This window comes from Neopelma chrysocephalum, unplaced genomic scaffold (genome assembly GCF_003984885.1).
Source record: "Neopelma chrysocephalum unplaced genomic scaffold, ASM398488v2 Primary Assembly neopelma1_24, whole genome shotgun sequence".
Lineage (NCBI taxonomy): Eukaryota > Metazoa > Chordata > Aves > Passeriformes > Pipridae > Neopelma > Neopelma chrysocephalum.
This window is the reverse complement of record NW_020897693.1, coordinates 24980120-25005428: the sequence shown is the minus strand read 5'-3', so window position 1 is coordinate 25005428 and position 25309 is coordinate 24980120. Positions and strand designations below refer to the sequence as shown.

Below are 25309 nucleotides of genomic sequence, written 5' to 3'. Positions count from 1 at the left end.
GTGGGTCACTTCCAGCTCAGCATATTCTGTGATTCTGTGAAATTTAGTTTGGAATAGAGTTCTGTTGTTAGTTTCAGATTTTTCTAGAGGAAAATTGTAGCTTCTTTGGTTTGGTTGTTTTGGTTTTTGTTTGTTTGTTTGTTTTGGTTCATTTTGGTTTGGTTTGGTTTTTTTGTTTGGTTTTTTGTTTGGTTGTGTTGGTTTGTTTTTTTTTTTTAATGAGTCAGCCTTAAAATTACAATTGATTTACTTAAAAACTTTCATTAATAAAATAACATGAGGTGTTTTATTGCTTCTTCTCAGTATACGTATATTTGTTGCAAACTGAATACATATAATTTTCTACTGACAACCTGTTTGTTACAGTTGATTTTGCTGTTAAGGTTTTCCTGTTGATTAAAAAAAAAAGAATTGTAATGTATAAAAGAAGTCTTACATACATATTTCTGGTTTTCTGCACCAAGCAGTGATATATTCCTGCAGGATTAAAATCCTTTTTTATCAATGACATATTTTGGAGAAACTCATGGAATTTTTTTATTTGTTGTACTGATAACCTTTTTATAATGATACCTTAAAGTAAGCTATATCCACTGAATGCCCAGTGATAACTATCTATTTATCTCCAATTTTTTCCAATACTCTAACACATATTCTATGTGGGTCAAAAAATCATTATTCAGGAGTTGAGTGGGTTTTGGGTTGTTTTTGTTTTGTTTTTTTTTTAGTTTGCTACTAGATATACGGAGAAAATTTACATAATTATATGGATCATATTGGGAAAGAGATTACATATTACATGTAGTATCTATATAATTCTGAGAAATTTATCAATTAAATTTACTACATAAAAGTTCTTAAGACTGTCTATTAACGGTAACTGTTAACAGTAAGTAGTAAGTTCCAGTGTACAATCCCTATGTGTTAATGCCTTTGTTACTTGCTAGGAAACCTGAAGTAGAATTTTTATTTTATTGCAGTTGAAATAAACGTCCTCTGCTCTATTGCTTCTGTATTTTTATTCCTTCTGATTGGACAAAGTTGGGGTTCTGTCGAACACAAGTTGTGCATAGTGTGTAAACCTATTGACCTAACTGGTAATTTAACTTACATATTCATTATAGAGTGTAAAATCATTTGCCTACACATGTATAACTGTTATTTGAGTTCTTGGAACTACCTTTACTTATCTTGAGCCCTTCCAAATGAATCCAAAGAAAAGAACTGACCTTAAATGCAGTCCACAAGGAGCTCAAAAGATGTGTGTTCAATTCTTTAAAGGAAGTAAATGGAAAATCCATTTTTCCCTCTCCCCGATCTTGTCATAGTTTTATATATTCAAAATTAATTACTGTACTTGGTTGAAACTATGGATGCAGTTGCTTTAATTAATCTGATATGTGCTTAAGATAACATTAATACTAGCAAGTAGATATTCTTAGTATGTGCTTAAACTATTCTGGGAAGTAGGCATGTTTTTTCTCTTTCAGATTTCAGTTTTGTGTATATATATATATATATTTACTTTGTTGGGTTTTTTTTAATGCCTCCAAGAAGTTTATAAGAAAGGTAAGTATTATCTTATTTAACTTAAAATGTGTTTTTGAAAATGCTGTGGTTTTACTTAATCATAGTAAAAATTAGGTAACAATAGGAGTCTTTGACAAAGGATGACACTTGTTCCTTTGGCAGATATTCAACTATTGCTGTAGCTACTTCATTATTCTGCCCAGCGTATACATTTCATAACTTGTTGGAATATTTGTGCCTGTTCCTTGAACTGTAGTAGCTCTTTGTGTTGTTGCATAATTCTGACTGTAGTCCACATAGTGCAGTGGAGTTCTGACCTTCTTCCTCATGTTCTGTAGGCAGCTCAAGGCGGTGGTCACAGAACCCTGCTCTATGGCCATGCGATACTACTTCGACATTCGTTCAGTGAAATGGTAAGTGAAAGAGCACTTGCACAGAATGAGTAACATGAAAGTCAAATAAATGTCTTTTTACCAAATAAAAAATACATAAATTTGAAATCACGCTCTTTCCAAGTTATTTTTTGTGCTATATGAAAAAAAAAGCTTATGATGTCTTGACATAATAGAAGTGTTTAAATTCAGATTCTTCATGTAACTCAGAAATGTAGCTGAAAAGCTCCTTTGGCCATGGATTATTTCTGTGTCTTTAAGGAATCCATTTTAATGATAATTCCATTAGCAAGTGTTTCTACTGCAAATGAATTTGTTGTGATATACATTATTTTTTTCTCACCATATTTTATAAGATGTTTGACATCCTATAGTTCGCAGAGATAATGCCCGCAAACAGGCTGTCTTCAGGCTGCCTTATATAAATTTCATTGCACGACATTTTGCAAATGGAAAATTTCAGCTGTTTTGAATCTTTTATTTGTTAGGGCCCATGTAAATACACTTACAGAAGACTGAAGAAATGAGAAGACAGGAGAACATCTTCCCTCCTTTTTCCTTTACTAGAAAACTCTACAATAATCTTCAAACTTTGTTACTTATGTTCATGAACCATACAAATTGTAGTGGCCTTGATATACCAGAGTTGCTAGTATGATTAGTACCTTTTAGTACATTTGTCATGTTTCCATGAAGTAAACTTATTATGGTAATACTTTAATCAGACATTTGCATGTTCCTATCTGATAAGCTGCGTGAAACTTTCTCTGTGCTAAATTGCACAATGGAAAAGGATTTTGATGTTTTCAATTTGGGAAGAGCTTCTATATGAATAACAACATAATTCTTCAAGTAATTAAAAAAATTAAGCATATTTTGATAGTAAGATGAAGTAATGTGAGTGTATTCATTTGGCATGTGTTTTAATGGATACTGTTGGATTTTTGTTTTCAATAACTTCACTGTTTTGCAGTATTTGACATGTTTAACATCATCAAGATCCCAGACAGATAAACTTGCATTTGATGTAGGACTACGAGAAAATGCAGCAGGTATGTCAAGTTATTTTTGAAAGAAAATGTGTCACACAGTTCTGGTTTTAGAAGAAGCATTGAGATTAATGTAACTATAAGCTTATGAATGGCATGCTTATGTGTTCATTAGAAATAAGATGACTGAAAGAAATGACGACTCTCAGTACCGATGGCTGTCAGTACTAATAAGTTCCAGCAAATAAACTGACTTTGTGTAGGAATGTGAGAGAGCCTTGCAATTAAACTGAGTTAGCACAGCTGAAATAACATGGGTGATAACGGTCAAATTAGAAAAAAATTCTGTTGAATAAAGTAAATTTGATGCAGTTGATTTTGTTTTGTGTTTTGACACTTTCAATAGAATTAGAGTATGGAAAAACCATGTATTGGTGAATTCATGATACACATTGTAACCATGTAACAAAAGAAATTTGCAACTTTTAACACAGGAAAACAGAAAAAGTGTAATGAGCACATTATTGAAAAAGCTGAAGAAAAATAAAATCATAAAATGGATAAAAACAATAATGGGACAAAGTGGAAGACATACAACACAAACATGACATTATGTGAAAGTTTTAAAATCTAATTAATAGTTTTCTGGGAGTACTGTCAGTAACAGTGCTACTAACTAAACTATAGTAAAAAAAAATTGTGCTTCCATGAAAGCACATATAAATTAGGGGTTGCCACTAGGAGCTATATTAAATGAGTTTAGAAGCAACTTAGCTGCAAAGAGCTACAAATAGGTTTACATTGAAGGGAAAATCAAAGTATCTGTATACACACTTCATTAATATGAAGCTTCCAATAAAGAAATACCAGTTGTGTTAATGTAAACCTGTGCTTTCTATTGCATTTTCATTATATTGAAAATAAATTAAAATCAAAATAGACTAACTGATGATGGAGATGCACTGCCAGTGTAGGTGTTAAAAAGTTTGTGGACCATGACCTTTGAAACTTTCTTTTCAGGTGGCTCTAGCTACAAAAGTTTCTCTTTTGAATGTGTCGGGTTTGTCTTTCAGTTGTTTCTAGTCATACAGATGATGTTCTCAGACATCTATTAGCAGCCTGTTACTTGACTATCTTTATTTGTTGCCTTAGATGGAGAACATTTTCTTTAGGCGTGTTGATAAAAGGAGTGTGTGTGTAATCTTTATGAAAATAATTTCACTGAATTGTGTTTTTATAATTTTATAGAATTTTTTCAGAGTTATTGCGCACGTGTCTTCTTCTACCTATGAGGTTTTGTAATGGGTATCTGTAGTTGTTTCATTGGTATTTGCTTAATTATACATATACAGAAAGACTCTTGTACACATAGGTAAGATAAAAAAAGGCAACATATAAAAGGAGTGCTTAGTTGTGTTTCTGCCCGGAGGATTTTGGTAACTACTCCATGCTTGTAAACCTCATAAGCTGAATGCCATAATATCACTTCCCCTCCTCCTAATCTCTCACCTACAAAACTGTCCTAGTGAATCAATTTTAGCTGCAGGAGGTATTCTTCATCCAGCAGGTATTGAAGGAAAAACCACTGGCTATTAAAAATTATTCCCTTCAAAGATTTAGCATTTTACACTTTTAGGGATGTAACTTTTATTTATTGTCTTCACTAGAATTAGTTTCGTAACCTTCAAATTTCGTTTTAAGAGGCTTTTGCATGAAATACCTTAATTGATCAAACAAATTTTTGTGCTTTGTCAGATGCTACCAATTTTGCCTTTGCTTATTTTTTGTCACTTTGCATTGCCTGGTGAGAAGGTTGTATTCAACTTGTTTTCTTCAAGGTCTTATCTAAGATCTGAAGGGTGTGAAATTGTGAAATGAACTGGGTAATCTTCCCAGAATCGTGAGTGTGTGTGTGCGTGTGTGCAAAATAACCTGGAATCTTACATTTAATGTGTAGGAAATAGTCTATGGCTGTCGCCCTTAGGCCTGACTATCTTTTAGTCATATGGTCTGTAGTGCTACTGGAACTGCTTCCAGGTCTGATATTTGTAGTGTAGCAACTTTGTAAAGGTATGGAGTATTTGTTTCAAAATTCTGTATTCTACAAGAGAAGTGTAGCTTAGAGTGGAAATGATGCAGAAGATTGTGAATTAAATATGACCATTAAGCAAAAGAAGACACAAAAGATGATAAATAAGACTGACATAGCTGTCAGCAATTTACTGGCAGGGAGAGCCATGAAGGAAGGGCAGTCCTGAGCAGTGTTTTGTAAAGAGTTAGTTGCTTTAAAAAGACATGAAAAGGGAAATATCAGGGTCAGATATGATAAAGATTGATTGACAAAACTTTCAAGGAAAAAGAAAAGCATTGAAAGTGATTGAAAATAGGAATGAGGTGGATTTATAAGACACAATTTTTATTATGGTATTTCAATGTTATATAAAGATATCCTTAGATTTTTTGGGGAGTTGTCTCTTTTGTAGACTCTTGATTAGTTCCTCTGTCCTTTAGGTGAAGCATGCTGGTGGACAATACACCCTGCTTCTAAACAAAGGTCAGAAGGAGAAAAAGTTCGAATAGGTGATGATCTTATCCTGGTCAGCGTGTCCTCTGAAAGATACCTGGTAAGTTTGTTTCTTTAACAAGCAACCAAGTGGTGGGAACATACAGAGTGCTGTGAGAAGATGGGGAAAATAGTTGGGGTTCTTATGAATCATCTTTTTCTAATCTAGGAACTAATGCCTGGTTGTAATGCATTTTTATTTTTCCTCACTGAAACAGGTGTATGTGTATGTGTGTGTGTTCCTCCTTCAGAACAAGACTGTTTCCAAGCCTTTTTCCCGAGGTGTACTTCAGCATTCTCCATCTTAGGAAGTTTTTATTTCTGTAATTGTGAAAGAGTTCTTTGCTGCAGCTGGAGTCTGTTGATTAGATTTAGAAAAGAGTTCATTTTAAAAGCAACTGCTAATTTTTAAAGAATGTTTGTGTATTTACTTTATGATATATTCAGTTTGTTGTTAAATTAATGTACTAAATATTTATAAGTGCATAATTTTCACTATTTCCTCTTATCGTTGTCTTATTTCAGCATCTGTCTGTTTCAAATGGAAGTATTCATGTGGATGCCTCCTTTATGCAGACACTATGGAATGTACATCCTATATGCTCAGGAAGCAATATTACGGAAGGTCTGTCATTTTATTTATTTAGAAATAAATAAATTATAATATAATATATAATTTAGGTTACTTTGTATGCTTTTTATAAAGGATGAAAATGAAAAAAAAAATCACCCTTGGAACACCAAACCAAAAAGTTTCATGAAAATAAAGGAAAGGAGCATAGGAGAGAAGAATAATTGATGGGAAAACAGGGAAATACAGATGCATCAGCCAGATCAACTGAAGAAAAGCTAAATGAGCACTGTAACCTTAGAATAACAAAGCATAAAAAGCTTCATGAGAAATGAAAACTCAGTTTAATTTTGGGGAGCAGGAGCTGCAGAATAACTAAAGCCAGAAAACTTAGATTTTGTATAAAATCTATGTCCTGTTCTCCCAGGATATAACAGAAGAGAGATAAAAGTACAGGCAAAATGGAAAACCTTTTCTCAAAGTTCCTATTTCAGTCTCCTGTGTTTTTATGGACATTTGTTCAATATCCTTTGTGGATCTCACAGCCATATTTATTGTCTGTCTGTAATCGACAAGAAAATTCATTCTCTTAACTAGTCTAAATCCTACACCAGAGTGAGGATTTCTTTCTAGGTACTTAGCTTCATTTTATGGTCATGTTTGACCTTATTCTGAGAAATTTCTTGTTCTATGTTGAAAGGCTGACCCACTCGGTGTTGCTTCTTATTTCAATGCCATATTTTGACATTAACACTGTCATAGCAAACATTGTACTTTACATCTGCCATTCTCTGTTCAAAGTATTAGCCCTTGATGTTCACAAATGACTCAAATGTCCTTGTCATTTTGTACCACTTGGCTGTAAAACTGATCACTTATGATATAGTAATATACAATATCACAATATCACCCCCCTGTCTGGGGGCCTGCCATCCTAGATCATAAATAGAATAGAAGTCAACTCTGGAAAAGTCTGTGTTTTCTCAGGTTTCACAGGTAAAAAAACAGAAAAGCCATCCTATAGCAAAATTTAAAACTTGTAACAGATGATAAACAAAATGAGCCACACAGAGAGATCATGGAAGATCGATGGTATATTTTAGATTTCTGTAACAGAAGGGATTTGGCAGCTAAACTTCCTAAGAACTTACGGAATCACAGAGCTGTTGAGGTAGGAAATGACCTGGCCCAATTTACTGTCCAAGCTGGCCCACCTAGAACAGGTTGCCTAGGACTGTGTCTAGGCAGGTTTAGACTCTCTCCAAGGATGGAGACTCCACAACCTCCCTGGGCAACCTGTGGCAGTGCTCAGACACCCTCAACATGAAAAAGTGTTTCCTCATGTTCAGAAAGACTCTGCCATGTTTGAATGTGTGCCCATTGCCCCTGGTTTTGTCACTGGGCACCACTGAAGAGACCCTGATCCCGTCCTCTTTACATTCCTGAAGTCCCCCCAGAGCCTTCTCTTCTCTAGGTCAAACAGTCCCAGTTCCCTCAGCCTTTCCTCATGTGTGACATGCTGTTACGACCCGCCCCGGGAGAAGGGGAGGGGGGTAACTCAGGTTTTTATCAATACTTCCCTTGGGGTGGATTAAAGCGAAACGACACTAGATAATCGGTGTCTGAAAACATATATTGCCAAAATTTATTTTAACAATTTGGCATCATCAGGTAAGCCAGCGTTTTGGTTGCTGTCATATAACGATGCAACATAAAGATAACCTTTGGGGGGGGGAACACATAAGGGAGAGAAAGGAAAGACAGGGTAAGGATAAGGGAGAGTAAGGGAAAGAAAATATGAAGGGGAGAAATGCATATAGTCACCGCCCACGGGGTCCAGCGATGACACCTGGCAGTTGCCGCTTCCATGTCCGTCAACTGAAGTGGTGGCCTTGATTTGCTGGGGGTGAAGGAGGGAAGCCCCCACACTCCAAGAAGTTACCCATGGTCAGTGTCACAGGCCATGTCTCGAGCCTCCAACCTCTCTCTGGGCCTGCGCAGAGCTTCTGAGTCTGGCCTGGTTCCCGCCTTTCAAGATTGGTAGGGGGGGATGGGCCCAACTGCCCATCAGAGATGTAAGGTAAAAGTCAAAAGCCTGCAAACTCCTGGAATGCATAAATCATTAACCATTTCAGTCTCTGACACATGCATCAGTCTCTTAATCATCTTAGTGTCCCTTTTCTGTACTTGGAACCCTTATACTGTGTAGCCCAGAATTGGTCACATAATCCAAAATTGTATAATTAAAAAAAAAATAAATTAAATAGGTTAGGGTGAGGTAAGCAGAGAAGTAGGTTTTCTGTGTATCAATCAATTTTTTTCCAATTACTTAGGCTTAGTTGCATATACAGTTCTCGGAATGGTTTATGTGAGAGATGATCATATGTAAAAAGACATAACAGCCTAGCTCATGTTGAATGAACAGACCGAGGAAGCAGGATTTCCTGAGTGTAAAATTGTATTGGGAATCAGACAATGTACATTTTGCGATGTTTGAGAAACTTTTGATGGAACACAAATATCAGGAAAATGTATTTTTTCACATTATTTCTTTACTTGAATTTTGTATTAATTGCCAACAGAGTAATTGTCAGTTATTGTTTTCCTAATTTACAAATTTATTTTGAATCAGCTGCACAGTATGAAAGTTTTCTTCTTTCCTTCCTCCTTTATGTATGTTCTTTCAAAAGGCATTAATTTCACTTACTACATCAGAACTGTTTGAAGTGAAGTTATGATGAACCATTCTCCTCCTACACCCCTTTGTCTTTTCCTCTTTAATGTGAGGCAAAATGCCTGCACTCTGTGTTAAATGGGTTGGAAAGTTAGTTTGCATTAAACTTAATCTTCAGAATTGCAAAGTGTTTTTCTCTTCTCTTTCTCTTACTGCTGCTGTGCACTTTTGCTTTTGACACAGATTATAAATGTCAGAACAAACTGATGAACTCACGAAATTATTTTGTATTGAGATAATTTAAATTGTAGTAATGGGGAGGAAACTGTGGTATTATATATTTGATTTGGCAATATATCGATTATATTATATATTGATGTGGCAAAGACTACATAATATGACAATATTACATTCTCTGAGTACCCACAAATCAGGTTGACTGCAGAACTGGCCCAAGTTTATGCAAAAGATCCATGAATATGCAGAGAAGTTAAAACTGCTCACAGCTTTTATTCTGCATGGAAATAAACTGTTATCTACCCAGCTGAAATGGTAACAAAAAATTCCCACCTGACCATTTTCTGCATGTTTTTTTCTTGTTCCTAGCCTACTGTATTGTAATTGATTACCACCACCAGGGACATAAAACAGCTCTTTCCTGGCAAGTACAAGAGCATTGCAGGGATAATTAATTAATGTGTTAATATATAAATAAAAGGTATTCCTTTACAGTTGGAATTTTTCGTAGCATTGTATAATTATACAAAGACTTAAATCTCCGGTTCACGAAATCTCACAACCACAAATCATAGCAGTCTGGAAGAGCATCACTGCTCCTTGCCTTCTCCCTATACTCTTGCCTTAGACACCCACAATTATAAGCTTTGGAGAAAGGATTTAGGACTAGAAGAAAATTCAGTCTGGCATGGCACAGCCATTCCTTTGTCTAAGAGAGCACAACTTCAGAAGGACATTTTTACACTATTTAATTTCTTCAATTTTCAAGAAAATAAATGTTGCCGAGGGCTTTAATTTCCTTTTCTGTCTCAGAATCCCAATTTGATTTTTAAAATTTAAGAGATTGCTTTCTTTTTGTCTTCATTTTCAGAAGAACTATTTTTAACTGAAAAAGGTATTAAAAATAACATGTCATCATACTAAATTTGTTCTTGTTTAATTTCAGTTATGGTTGAAAATTTGGAAAACATTTCATCTAGCTCTTTTGAATTTTTAAAAATTTTATGAGGGTGTTATTTTCATATTGTCAACGTTTAAGCTAATGAGTAAATGAACTTCTTCTACAGGATATCTTCTTGGTGGGCATGTAGTACGTTTTTTCCATGGCCATGATGAGTGCTTGACAATTCCATCTACAGATCAGAATGATTCACAACACAAGTAAGTGATGGTGCATTTTTATATATTTCCTTCTCTCAAAAATGGAAAAGATTGTCAGTTGATTTGAGGTTAGATAGATTAAAACCTCTTTACAGCAATCTTTAATTAGGCAGTGACATTATTAAAAGAAGTTAGGACCCACAAAGCAGAAAATCAGTAATGAGTTCATTTATTGCTGAAATTTAAGTGGTCCATTTCCACTGAGATTTCAGCCTGTTATGTTGTTTGTCTTTAATGTGTACTAGTATAAGTAGAGGTAAGCTACTGTTAGCAGGGAAGATGGTAATGTAAAAAAAACCCCAAAACCAAACAAAACAGAAAAAAAGTAAGTTTGGCCTCCACAATGACTTTCATATTTTATATATTTTGCACCTTTTGGCAAGCTCTTGCTTTCTTAAATTTGATTAATATATTAAGATAATTAGATCACTTTACATAGACTAAATCACTTTTGTATTACACTTACATCTACAGTTATATATCTATGTTGAATTTTTTTATTTTTTTGTATTTTACTGTTAATCAAAATCACAGCAAGCTAATAATTTTGATACACCAGCCTCCTAGCTTTAAAAATCATATTCAGCAAATAAGATCATCATACCCATTGTGGCAAATAAGTTATGCTTTAGGTAATATGATACCACGAGTAACATTCAGTCATGTCAAGTAAACTTTTCAGCTCTAAATTTTCCATGTTTACATTTCTGTGGAGTAAAACTGTCTCCAAAGCCAAAAGAAAACTCAAACGGAATGCCAGAAAAATTCACTTGGTGAATTTTTATTGCTATTCTCTTCATATGTCTATAGAAAAAAAGATACAAAGTTTGCACCGAGTATCAAAATGTATACATCTAGTATAAAAATACTAGAAGAATGTGAGGATCTAGACACCTATGTAGAACAGATGTCATAGTAAGACTAATTTTATAAACAACCTATCTTTGTATGGTTAAAATAGATGCCAACACACTTTGGTATGTTCAGAAATGCTGTACTTTGCTACTGCTGATACTTATCTAGGAGTCAGATATAGTTAAAACTAAAAATAATTTTGAAGTCCTATTCCCCAGTATGATGTTATTCTTAATATATGTTTGATGTGTAGTGCTACTGACTTAAGATCTGCTTCCATGTCTCTTACAATAAGTAAATAAAAGGGTGAAATAAAAAAAAATTCTCTGAATAAAATCTATGTTTTTATGTTCCTAAAATGGATAATAATGTGAATGCTATACTGAACGTTTTCAAATGTGTGATAGCGACGATTTAAAGTTGTCCTATCTTTTGTATTTATGACCTACATAACAGACATAAGGCCAAATTTGTATTGTGTCATAGTTGTAGAAGTCACATTTACATTATCAAAAAAAATAAACACAGAAAAAAACCCAAGTAGTAATAGGAACAGGAGAAAGAGATGTAGGAAATTGTTGTGTTTGTTTCCAAATGGAAATACTTGAGATGGAGATATTGAATATCAAACAGGCCAGCTTGGCAAGAAAAAAAAATGAGTGGATGGAATCAAGCAGATGGAGAAAACACTATGTGGATGCTGTTGTGAAAAAGCAGCAATTCTCTTTTACTTGCAGTTTTGTTACAGTAAGGACAGGTCACTAATGCTAGGGTAGTGTTGCATATAGAAGAATCTGGAGAAAGATAAAAGATTTTAAGTAGTATAGGAATTAAAAGTATACAGGTGAACAAAGACATATCTATGATACTGCTTCTCTCAGTTTTGAGCTTAGCTAGGAAGAGGTATTTAGAGTCTGCCAAAAGTAACATCAGTAAGGTCAGTGGGACCAAAGAGGATCTAGGATGAAAATGGAAGAGTAAAGCTCCAAACAGGTATTGTGTATTCAGTATATTCATAAAATCATGTAACAGCCTATGTTGGAAGAGATCTTGAAAGATCATATTCACAATCTGGAAATGAAGATGAATTGACAGGTAGGTGTTTTTTTTTTCCTTTGATTCTAGAATATTAAAACATCTTTATGGAAAACAATGCATAGGAAATGATATTGCTTTAACTATGAGGAATATATATTCTTATTCTTTTGACACACTATTATTTCGAAATTTTTGACATCACATATGTTCTTAAATGTAACTCCTAAATAATATAGAGGTATAAATACAAGTCCACCTTATAAAGAAACTGGATGCAAATGGTTTGTCATGCTTCAGCATACTTCATAATACAATGTAGATACTTCCAGATTATATTGGTGTTGCTCAAGAAAGAGAGGATCAGATGAATTAAAATCTTAACTGTTCTCAGTAGAAGAAAAGTTAGAAACATTTGTTCAGATAGGAGAACCACAACTTTCATTTTGCAAGTTGAGTTCTGAGTCCCATGGTTGCACAAGAACAATGCTAATTTTGTGGTTTAACCCCAGTCAGCAGTCAAGAACCACTTGAAGTTTTTCATCTTTCAGTAGGCAGAGTTTTAGATCAAGACCTTTCTTATTATCCATTTTATTTCCTATATTCATTATAAATGAGGAAGATTATACAAATTCTGGTGCTTAGATGACAAAGCATGAATGACTACTAAAACATTAAAAACTTCCTGTGAACAGGGCTAATCCACCATAGTTTGTTTTTGTTTGTATTTGACTGTTAAGTAGAATATTAGTTTCAGCACTAAAACATATCACTGATCCCCAGACAATAGTTCAAGAAAACTAGATTATAGTAAAGGTTTAATTCTTTCACTTCCTTTTTTTTTATTGCTCTGAATTTTCTAAAACCAATATATAATTTTATCTGTATTATCTGTTTTGTAAAGGTTATAATGCAGAATTTTTGTTATTACCACCCTTTTTGTCCTTTCATAGGAATCATACAAGTAATTCTAGGAATGAAGTCTCAGTGTCATGTTCATGCAGAGAATCAATAGTATCTGAAAATGTATATATTTATTTTAATATTGTGTATATGTATTTAAAACCTTTAGTAATCTCTTTGGAACTGTAGGAATTAGGTATTTTTATAGCTGTTTAAGTAACAGGAAAAGTTCTCCAGCCAGTTTGAATTTTATCATCTCCTGAGAGAGAATAGCTTAATGGAAATAGTCTAATTTACCTGGGATATATGGATTGTGTATGATGGTCTCAGTGATGAGTAGGAATCTTCTGTCTGTTCAACTCCATTTGTTTAACAGAGGAGAAGTAGGGAGTAATGTACAATTTACAGAGAATTAAGCTAAAAATACTATGTAAACACAAGTAAACACAAGAGGATGATCTTCTGAATCTTTTCTGTAGGAAAGTTTTCTATGAAACTGGAGGAGCTGGTGTTCGAGCAAGGTCTTTGTGGAGAGTAGAACCCCTTCGAATAAGGTACTAATATTTTTTGTAACTTTTTTTTGTTAACAACTCCTGTTATGTTCACAGCAATTTGATTATTACAGACCCTTAAGGCAGAACATGACTAATATATTTGTCATGCTGTTTGATATGTGTTAGTATGTTCTTTGTCAATAATAAAATCAATCCATTTTGATATAATCATATAGGGAATGTCAGTATTTTAAGACTTTTTTTTCTGTCTCCCATATTAAAAGCAGCATTGACTATGATGTATGTCTGCTTGGGACACTGCTTCTGTCCGCAAGTAAAATACTTTTCTAGTTTTCACTTGGAGTTTTAGAAGCACAGGTGGAAATCAGAGCAGTAATATTACTCCTGTGTGGTTTTTTGTTTTTATTTTGTTTGTTTTGTTGGGTGTTTTTTTAAGACTCTATCACCTTCCTACGTTATTAGCTATCTCTTATTTTGCTGGAAGTGAAATTTCAATATATACCATAAAATTATGTATGTTTTAACTTTGATGGCCTTCTGAACCATATGTTTGTTTTACCCTTGGTGCATTTGTGATTGCAAATGAAATACCCTCATAACTAAGAGAGATGTACAAGAATTCTGTAAATGTTGAGTCCTCACAAATTAAACCCAACTAGGTTTAATTTGTTTGTCTAGTCAGTCAACTAAAAGAGAGTAGTTAATTTACACATGCAGGATGTTTTTATGGACACCACGTGTAACACCCTAATAAAACAGAGAGAGGGTGCAGGAACAAGAAGATGAAAGCTATACTCCTTTCCAGTGTTCCCTTTGCAAATATATTAAGTTTTTCATCTGTTTTTATGCACATATTGAAATCAGAACCAAAAAGTAATATATAGCACATTCTATTTTCTGAACATCCTTTAGAGCCTGAAGTAGAAATGTTATGTTTGTTTAGTTAATAAACTATTTTTTGATGTCTCTTATGTTTAGCTGGAGTGGAAGTAACATCAGATGGGGACAGCCTTTCCGTCTTCGACATATTACAACAGGAAAGTATTTGGCTCTGCATGAAGATGAAGGAGTTGTAATATTAGATAGAGAAAAGTCAGACACAACATCTACTGCTTTTTGTTTCAGAGCATCAAAGGTAAATAACATCAGTTCAAATTTGTTCTAAATGTGGAGCACTCAAATACTAAATCTGAGTTGTTTCAACAACTGTATAAATTACTTACCATTTTTAAATTGAAGTAATTGACAGGGATTATTCATTGAAATACAAAGGTAAACAACTGAGTCAAGAGTAACAAAGGTCTCCCTTAGAAAAAATAGGGATGATTAAGAAATTTACAAATAAACTAAACTGTTACCACATTTAAAAAACAAGATTGAAAACAAATACAATGCAAGACAGAGTGATTTAATATGAATACTTTAATAATCATAGAATCATTTTAGTTAGACAGAATCTCATTAGTGTTATACGTTCAAGCTCTATCTGTTGAATTCAGTTTAGTTGCTATTCTTTGTGCAGTGTGTTGATGGGAACTGAACTGAACTCAATCGAATTTTTCCTCAATGCAAGGAAAATGTAGTCAGTGATTTCTAAACCATATATTTTCAAACTATGCTCTCTAGTGAGCTGCTAATTGCATGTTACTAGCTTTATCATCATTTCCAGCTGGGACAAACAATACAAGGGAGAGAGAATGAAGAATGATTGTGGAGGTAGGAGAAATTAATAAATTTTTTTCCCAGAAAGTGAAAGTTTTTTATAATCAACGATGATTAGAAGTTTTTATTTGTTTTCATGATTTTCCTTATAAATAGTTGCCATAGTTGCTACAATAGTGTTTTTTATTAACTATGAAAAACTACATTTTCCACCTAATTATGAACGCTGTATGGTCCCTGAAGGGCAGTGAGAATGAATCTTTGAAGTTAGTTGTATACTATATAAAATCTAGCACTAAGAGTCTTGACAGATGCTAGACTTTTGTTAGTGTTCTTAGCATGTTTAAAATAATGATGTTTATTAGTGTGACTGCATATGATATTTCATGAATTTTTATTTTAGCCAATTAAAATAATTGAAAAACTATCAGGAAATTTCCTCTGATTGCTAGTTTCTCACCAAATAGTTTTTCATTCTTTACTCAGTATAAAGGCTATGCAGTGCAGATTGTACATATGATGTTGTGCAGGGGCATTTATTACAGCTGTAATTTTTTCCGGGGACCCCGGTAGTCTAGTGGTTAGGATGCGGCGCTCTTACCGCTGCGGCCCGGCTTCAACTCCCGGTCAGGGATACTCCCCCGGGCAGATGGAGCTCGTCAGCCCTGTGAGGCCATCCATCTATGAGAAGGTCACTCTAAACAAACCTATGTCCTGAGGATCTCACTGCCATTGTCCAAGCTTGCTTGGCCCTGGCAGATGAACCTTAGGATTAAAGGGTGGGCTCAGTTCAGCGCATGCTGTGTCTCACCTAAAAAATCCATTGTGCAGGCTGGAAAGGTAAAAGACCTTTCCCAAAATCTTCGTTTGTGAAGACTGGCCATACTATAAATGTATAAATTTTAAGTATATATACTTAATGGGTTTGTATGCATATTAGTAAAATAATTTCTGTTACATTGATTAAACATTCCCTATTTTCATACTCTTTTTGTTGAGGTGTGACTCAAAGGCCCATTAGTGAAATTTATTACAGTGTCCAAGATGACTAAGCTGAAGTACAGTAGTAATTATTTATGCAGAAGTCATTCATGTCTGCTGTGTTTATGCATAATATGGTTGTTAATGTACATTTTTTTTTTGTATTAAATACAAGCTCAGTGTCTAATCATCCTGTCCTATATGTGCTGTCCTATTGGGGACCCCTGGTGGCCTAGTGGTTAGCATGCAGGACTCTCACTGCTGCGACCACGGGTTCGAATCCCAAGTCCCCCGGGCAGATGGTAGCTCGTTAGCCCTGTGAGGCCATCCATCTATGAGAAGGTCACTCTAAACAAACCTACGTCCTGAGGACCTCACTGCCATTGTCCAAGCTTGCTTGGCTCCGGCAGTTGAACCTTAGGATTAAAGGGTGGGCTCAGTTCAGCGCAGGCTGTGTCTCACCTAAAAAATCCATTGCGCAGGCTGGAAAGGTAAAAAGACCTTTCCCCAAAATCTTCGTTCGCGAAGACTGGCCATTATTATATGTGCTGTCCTATAGAGAAAAGCACATTTCTATCTCAAAATATGTTATAAACTTGCTTTTTTCTGTGCAAAGAATAAGAATAGTTATTAATTGTCTGGACAGGTAAGAGCTGCATTGTCCCATGGTTAGAGATATTAGTATTTCAAAAGGTGAAGGTAACAAGCAGTAATAACTCTTCCTGAAGACAGAAAGATGAAGTTTTGGAAGGGAATAAGCCCCAAAGATTGATGTGGACTGTAAGAAGGAAGGGGCTCTTTCAGCCAAGTGCTGATGGCATACATATTGAGAGGAAAAACAGCCATAGAACTAACAGTTAGACTAGATATATGCAATATATATATTTTATCTTAATTTCTGCACGTATGTATTTGTAAACCTTTGATTGGTTCATTTTCTCAATGAAGAAATATTTTCACTTGCCTGGACTTTAATATGGCATGAATTCAGGGAATATATACCTCTATGTCCATCTGTGTACAGATTCTTAAAAATAGAGTGCTGGAATACCTGTCTGTTTACAGCACTCCTCTCCTTTAAACTAATAGAGTAATTTTAATTGGAAAGGACCCTGTGAAGTCATCTAGTCCAGTCCTCTGCTCCGGATAGGGTCAACACTGAATTCAGACCAGATTGCTCACATTAAACACTGCTGCAGAGTATCCAAAAGGAAATAAAACATTTTTCCATTGCAGTATTCTTTCCTGTTTGGAAGACAGCAAATATCTCTTTTGTAGAAAAGAGGTATTACCTTTGCCAGAAGGCAGAGCTATGTGGAATATACAAATCCCTCAGGCTTCCCAGGAGCCTGTAACACATGACTTAAATAAAGTCTTTTTTTTCCAGGAGTTGTTATAGAGACCTTCTTGTTGAAAAAGCACCTTCATCCTCATTAGTGGTACATTCCAGCAGTCTTGTCTGTTCCTTGCTTTTCAAAATCTGTGATTGCATTCATAATTTACTTTCACTGCTTTTTTTTCCCTTTTGCTGGCTAGCACTGGAAATTGAAACAGTTGTTTTAAATTATAAAATTCAAATTAGTGTTTTCCTTACTATGTCCTCACATAAATAAGAACAGAAGGGAACTTATAAAAAAAGTTAAGGAATATGCTAAAGAACATCATGGTGCTGATTTCAATGAAAACAGCATATGTAATATGTGCCTGTTTACTGCAAATTACTGCAAACTAAGCTATAAGTATCAGAAATTGATGGAAAGCCCCCAAAATTACATCTTTTATTGGTTTTAATATGGAGCTTACTTCTGACCAAGTTTTAAAATGTGAATCTTTATATTTTAAGGCAACAGATCTGTAATGCCTTGTGACAACAGAGACAGCAGTTTCTCTACACCAGATGGAATCCTGTTTTGAAATGGGATGTTCTCATTCCAGCACAGTACTTGGCTCAGTATACACTGCTGAGCAGAATCTTGGTTCTACTTAGAAATTTCTTTGAGACTAAACACAGCGCAAACGAGAGTATATTTAAAAATATTTGTTTATTTTAAATTTTTGTATCCCAGAACTAATATTTGAGATTTCATACTTTATTTTAGTTATGATATATAAAATTGACAATAAAAATTTATTGGTATAGCCTTGGTAAGTAACATTCTGACACATTCAAAAGTCACAGATGACTCATGCAAAAGGATTTGATATCATTTCAATATTACTACCAGCATGTAGCTGTCTTAGGGACTCAACATGGCATTAGGATGTTGTAATAGTTTAGTAGTAATCATAAAGATTAATTTGGTTTTTGAATAAGATGATAGGTATTACTGAGTCCTTTACCTACATCTGTCTCTAAAAGTTCAAGTACTTACTTTTAAGTTTATAATTTAAAATTGTAATTTCTCTGGAAGCACTGCATTTCCAATAGAGTATGTACAGAGTACAATAAGTTAGGTCAAAGTATCAGTCCTTTGCTGTTATATCTGTAGACTTTTAACTTTTTCTTTTGTTAAATTTGAGGATGTATGGCAGTACTTTTATTGCAATAACAGTGTGCAAAACTAAAAGATAAAATTTTCATTAGCTTACGCAAGTTAGATTTACTAGGAGTTCAGCAGACAGCTTTTTTACCATTCTTCGGGGTGCCTAAGCAAGCCCTTAAGATATCAAAGTTTTTCCCCTACTGTGTTTTTACTATTGAAAAAATCTTTGTAAAGGCAGTTGGCTTTATTTGTTCTGTTCACACTGTGATTCCTTACCTTCTTTCCATCACATAGGAATCTATGATTCCATGAATTTTCTCACTGATTCTTGCTCTTCCTCTAATATATTAAATATCTTTCAAAAATATCCTCTTTGACAGCTTTGCCCTCAAATTCCTGTGTTCATTCCATTTTTCTTTTTTTTTTATTGATTCTTTTTTTGGTATTGTTGTTTTTCCTGTGCCATCTTCTAGGCCCATGATGTGATTTGTTTTCTTTGATTTGATTAATTCACATCTGGAGGGAGTTAAACTGAGAAGAGGTTGTGAAGAGAGGATTTTAAAAGAGAAAGTATCTGGATATTTTACTGCTAAAATATGTTCAAATATTTAGATAAGAGATTTTTTTTCCCCTCCTCCCCCGGTAATCTTTATCTGACTATACTTTTCAGCTGTTGTAAAATACACCCTGTCTTTGCGATCACACTGTGATCAAATTACTTGGCTGAAATCCTAGAGAAATTGGACAGAGAGCAAGGAGCAAAACATGATGAAGAGGAATTTATGCTGTATTTATTTTAGACCTTCAGGCCCTCAAAATAATTCGAAAGCTTTATTTCTGAAATTCAAATTCTTGGTTTTTTCTGTATGTTTAATGTTGTCAAAAAAGGTCAGTATCACTCAATTTTTTTCAAAACAGTAACTTCACTAGGATTGCTTGTTACCAAATTATGATTTCAGATGCAGATGCAATATTTGAAAAAAAAGTGTTTTAATATTCAGGATGCTGTGTAGAGTCAAAGAAGTAATTGCTGACAGTTAATGAATTTTTGCTATTTTATTGTATTTTTCATTTAATGACCTTATGGCAAATGTGTATTGAAATAATTCCTCTTTATTCATACGTGATAGTGCAGGCCACACAAATATGATGTGACATGATTTCCTCATAATCTTCACATTGCAATGGTAACCCTGAAGAATGTCTTATAATTTCATTCAATTTTACCTTGACATTATAATGCTACCTGTTCCAACTAAAATTATTGTTGAAATGGGACAGTTAAATTCTGTATAAATGAAAGCAGATTAGCAAGGCTAGAATACAACTTCTGTTTTCTCTACAGATGTTGAAAATTTGGTAACCTGAAATGAAATAAAAAGAAAACCCTGTTATACATATAAAAATTTAGACTGTGTATCAGTTCCTAACATATTTTGTTTAGTTAACAAGTTAACAACTATCTACACTTAAGTCCATTAGCAGTTGAAATCATAGAAAACTGATGTTCTTTAATTACTCTATTTTCTTAAATTTTTTTTGTTGAATCCCATGTATCCATAATTGGTTATTACAAAATTTACGTCATAATTCTGTTCTTATTCCTGAATTCAGTTGTGAAAGGATGAATATTTTATTTTAAAGAAAAAGATACTTGCTTTTATGCTGGGATCTTAAAATCCTCTAGTCGTAAATGAAGAAGAATAGGATTAAGAAATAGTTTGGGTTTAAGAACTGGGTGTTCTAGCTAAGCATTGAGCAATATCTTTAAAAGAGTTTTGAAAAAATCCAATTCTTCTTACAAAGTTAATAAATAAAATAATAAAATAAATGTAAGAAACCTAAGAACTTTACAAATAAGGTAAAGGTAAAAGCCAAACTGTACTTATTTTTAAAATTAGTATTTTCTTTTTTTGCTGGTTGTTGCAATACAAACATATTATCCAAGTGAAGTGTTTATCTGTATATACAATTTATAAACAAAAAATTCTTTTGCATAAAAATATTTTATCTGCATTTCAAAATAGGTTTCTGTTTATTTTTATTTTTTCATGTGTAAGCTAAAATTCAAGAATGTTGGTTATATAGAGTTTTACAGACTCTCAAACTGAAACTTTACTTACATCAGTAACTCCACTATTGATCATGTTAAGTTAAACATTTAAATATTTTTTTAATATTTAAAGATTTTCCTTGATTTTTCTTGCTTCAGAGAAAAAGATGCTTGAGATTTGAAATTAATTTTAATCACAAACTGAATAATTAATTATAAAGAAAGAAAAATTATGTTAAGTAAAATTTAGCTCTGTCTTAACAGCATAAGTAGCATAAACATTGTTCAGGATTGTAATATATATTCAGTGTAGAAACATAACCTATTCCAGTACAGAGATTGAATGCCAACTTTATTTTATCTTCCTAGGAGCTAAAAGAAAAGCAGGATTCTAGTCTCAAACGTGACATTGATGGAATGGGACTCCCAGAAATAAAGTATGGTGATTCAATCTGTTTTGTCCAACATGTGGCCACTGCCTTATGGTTGACTTACAAAGCACAGGATGCTAAATCAGCACGTTTAGGTCCCTTGAAAAGAAAGGTAATATTTGATATTCTTTTTAATTACTTGTGAAATGAATGTTAATTTCATAATAGTTTGTGGGTTTAATTGTTTTGTGCTGCTATATTGAAAATGTGAGTATTTCATTCTAAAAATGTAAACAGTGTTGGATATTAACATCACTACATAACTGAAGAAAAAACTTTGCCACTAAGAAATGTGTTTAACTATTTTTCTTGTCAGAAGAAATTATTAATTTTTGCTAAATTTTTATTTTTGACACCAGTAAAAGATGGAAATTCCTGATTTGAATGGTCAAATAATTTTGAAAAACTACATCGAACTGTTATAACTGGTGTAAACTTGTAAGTCATCTTACATTCACTGATGTTTTAGATTTTTTTATTGAGTATATTGTGTGAAATGGCAATTAAATTTGTTACTTAAGAAATGGCTCTGGAAAATCCTCAAATTTCTTAAGAGATATTAGTGAATAATTTCCTCCGCAAATGTTAGATGTAATTGTGATGTGACATCAGGAAGATCTTTCACTCAGCCTTTTGATTATAGGGTACGATTATATTCTTAATTAAGGGCATATAATCTGTTAAATCTTCAAATTACATTCACATTTTGTTCAGTATTAAGGGGTTTAATACTAGGTCACATAATTGCTTCATTACCAAATGATTCCTTGATTCTCTATTTGTAGATTTTACAACTTCAGCTTATCATGAGAACAAGAGAAAGGAAAAAAAATGTTCATTACCGAAAAGAAGTTGGAATTCTCTTTTAGTTACTTGTATGTATGTACATTCATAAGAGGATACCCATATACAAGTACTGTAATATGAAACAATGAGATCCGCATCACACACCCTTGGCATAATCAGATTTATTCATATGCAGTACAAATGGTCATCATAAATGGGTAGTGAGTGCCCAACCCCTTCAGTTCTCAGCAACCTGGCTGATCAGAGAAATTCTTTATATGCCAGTCATTCAGTATTCTCTTGATAAAAAATTAAATCACACAATGATAGCCTCTTCATTTCCCGTGCCAGAACTGGCTATGGCATTCTGTTTCCTCAGAGCATCCAATTTCACTTCTTGAAAAGGCAACATGGAGATTTGTGCTCTCTATTCAATGAAGAATTTTACAATAGCTTCCAGTTTAGTATTTTGTTTCCCCAGTTTTCTTCTCAGCAGCAAGGGTCTAAAAGAACCTCCATAATTGCCTGTCACTTTTATTCTCCTTTGAAACCGTTTCATTCATGTTCAAAGTCTTCGAATCTTTTGTTGCCCTCTCACCTGGAGAATTCTATCTTTTTAACACCTTCAAACAGAAGAAAACCCAAACCTTCTAGCTTCCAGTAATTGATATTTCTGTGGAGGCAAAAAAAAAGTTTTTTATCCTCTGCAATGCATTATACTAGACTATAATTTTTTAAGGAAATTTAGATGTATAAAAAAGGATGCTTTTTTTTCACACAACCTAGCTATTATCACTGTCAGCTGCTGCAAATCCATAGAGAGGAGAAAAGAACTATGGGATTAATTCTGTTACAAAATACTAAAAATTCCCAGTAAAAACTTCTGGGGTTTTGGTTTTTGATGCAGTTTCATGTACCTAGTACAAAGTACTGTCTTTGCAAGACACTAATAAAAAGAAATTCTGGCATCATTTTTGGGGCTTTTCTTGCATATTTCTACAAGAATTGTTATTTGTTTTATCTCTCTCTGAGATTGTGGTAAACAAGGCTTCAAGACTTTGCCAGGTAATGATGATGTTTACATCAATGTTCTAGTCAACATCCCCACACCATCCAGTGAGTGATGGTTGTCTGTCTTTTCAGTTTGAGAGTTTGCTTTTGTGCAAGCTATGAACTCCTGCAGAGCTCCAAAATGTTAGAGGTCAGAGAACAGAGAAACGTATGCTGTATGTTTTGGATTCATTTTCTGGAGGCCATTGCTCAGGCTGTTCATCAATGTCTTGCTGTACCTCAACAAGCAAGACAGTGCCAAATGCCCCTTTTTATATGCAAAGAAGTGTTTTATCTGGAGAACTGATGTAGACAGTGCTGAATGCTTCTGTCTGTGATCTACTCGCTGGAGTTCTAAATCGCACTTTCCTGTCATTGTGATGTTTCTGGATGATTCAGTTGAGGTTTGAGTTATTTGTTGGTTTTCTGTTTTTTTTTTGGTGAGAGAAGTAGGAAAGATTAGTCCTTCTAAAAGACTCCACTCTTTCCTGATCTGCTGCATGCTAAGGAAGAAGAGTACATATCTGCTCCACAATGGTGATGCAATTACTTTGCAAGGCATGGCAGCTTTTATATCCAGTCTGTCAAATGTTTCCATTCCTGTAGCTCCAAAACTTAGAGCTACATACAATGGCCTGAAGAAACATTATCTGAATGTCAAATATTTTCTTACTAGTTTTGTGATGGGAAGAGCAGCTCTTCAGTGTTTGTTCAGTTTAGGGACATCAGGACCCTTCTTTATGTTAAATAATGGTATTCAAGTTAGCAAAGGCACCAACAGTGTGATTCTATATTTAAAAAGTATTTGAACCAAGAGAAAAGATGACCAAAATGTAAACTAGTCTTCTTTAAGATAAAATTATTAATGTAATCATTCAAAAATACCTTCCCTGTCTTCTCCATCATATTTCCATGGATTCTGGTGTCCATAAAAACTCACAGGGTGACGTTTGTCTCTTTTAAAAGCAGTTCCTCAGCATGTTTGATGGAACAGAGCACATGTGTACTCTAGATTCTGACAAGTATAGAAAAATATCACTTACTAGTGCTTTTGATATACCTATACACTAGTATGTACAAAAAGTTGTTGGTAAATAACTTTCCCATTTGTGGCAGTAATTACTTGTATAACTATTAGTTTCTTTGTTAACTACTCAGTGCCTTCAGAGTTACTCTGCTAACTGGTCAGTTGCAAATTTTTACTAACTCAAAGCTAAAAAAATACATTTTTCAATGGAGAATTCAGTAGATTACCTCTTGGACAAAGAAGCAGGATAGCTCATATTTACTTCTTACAAAATTGCTGTAGGATTTTAATGACTCAAAATGACCAAGACTTTTTTTTGTGATACCTAAAAATTATGTTGTGTTTTTGTGATATTGTGTGTTTATTTAAAGGGAAAGATTAAAACCCTACCCTACCAAAGGATCTCTATTATTGCTTGAAGTTCATATGGTGTTCACATCTGGTTCTGATAAGAATCCAACCTAGTGTGTAGAAATAGTTAAATGAGTCAGAAGTTGCTCATAAACATTATAGCACCTTTAGCTGCACTGTAATTTTTATGATGTTTATCACTCCAGCTTGATTTTTCTTGTCAATAGTCTTTTCATGGATGAATCCTTTAGTAAATGATGCTTAAGATAGTGAAGATCCTCTTTCCCTGACAGACAGAATATAAGAAAAACAATATTTTTATTTTAATTGGAAAATATCTGTTAAGCATATCTTTTTTAATGAATTGTGGAAGAATAAATGTCTTCTCTGAATAACTTATGTGAAACTGAAAAACTTGTAGCTATTTAATGGGTGCCCAGATAAAGTGATTAACAAATAGTAGCTCCGTTACCATACCAAATATACCATTAGTGTTTTCAGTGCAATACTGAAATTGGGGACCCCTGGTGGTCTAGTGGTTAGGATGCGGTGCTCTCACCGCTGCGGCCAGTGTTCGATTCCCGGTCAGGGATACTCCCCCGGGCAGATGGAGCTCGTCAGCCCTGTGAGGCCATCCATCTATGAGAAGGTCACTCTAAACAAACCTACGTCCTGAGGACCTCACTGCCATTGTCCAAGCTCGCTTGGCCCCAGTAGATGAACCTTAGGATTAAAGGGTGGGCTCAGTTCAGCGCATGCTGTGTCTCACCTAAAAAATCCATTGTGCAGGCTCAAAAGGTAAAAAAAGACCTTTCCCAAAAATCTTTGTTCGCGAAGACTGGCCATACACAGCAATACTGAAATGTTACAAAATATTTAAATGTAGAAAGCGTTTTAAAGTAACTATTGTGATAATTATTGATTTCAATAGGTTATATTACACCAAGAAGGTCATATGGATGATGGTCTCACATTACAAAGATGTCAGCATGAGGAATCCCAGGCTGCTCGAATCATTCGCAATACTACAAGCTTATTCAGCCACTTTATAAGGTAGTTG

At 34.0% G+C, this 25309-nt stretch overlaps 1 protein-coding gene across 1 annotated transcript in view; it reads left to right on the top strand.

Moving 5' to 3' along the window:
• Window positions 1-25309, top strand: part of RYR3 (ryanodine receptor 3) — a 222469-nt gene that overhangs the window by 57397 nt on the left and 139763 nt on the right. Inside the window, exons 4-12 of the mRNA XM_027674225.1 lie at window positions 1869-1943; window positions 2896-2974; window positions 5423-5535; window positions 6000-6099; window positions 10024-10117; window positions 13390-13464; window positions 14404-14560; window positions 20974-21147; window positions 25181-25302. Coding sequence (XP_027530026.1) covers window positions 1869-1943; window positions 2896-2974; window positions 5423-5535; window positions 6000-6099; window positions 10024-10117; window positions 13390-13464; window positions 14404-14560; window positions 20974-21147; window positions 25181-25302 — 989 coding nt within the window. The remainder of the gene's footprint in view (window positions 1-1868; window positions 1944-2895; window positions 2975-5422; window positions 5536-5999; window positions 6100-10023; window positions 10118-13389; window positions 13465-14403; window positions 14561-20973; window positions 21148-25180; window positions 25303-25309) is intronic.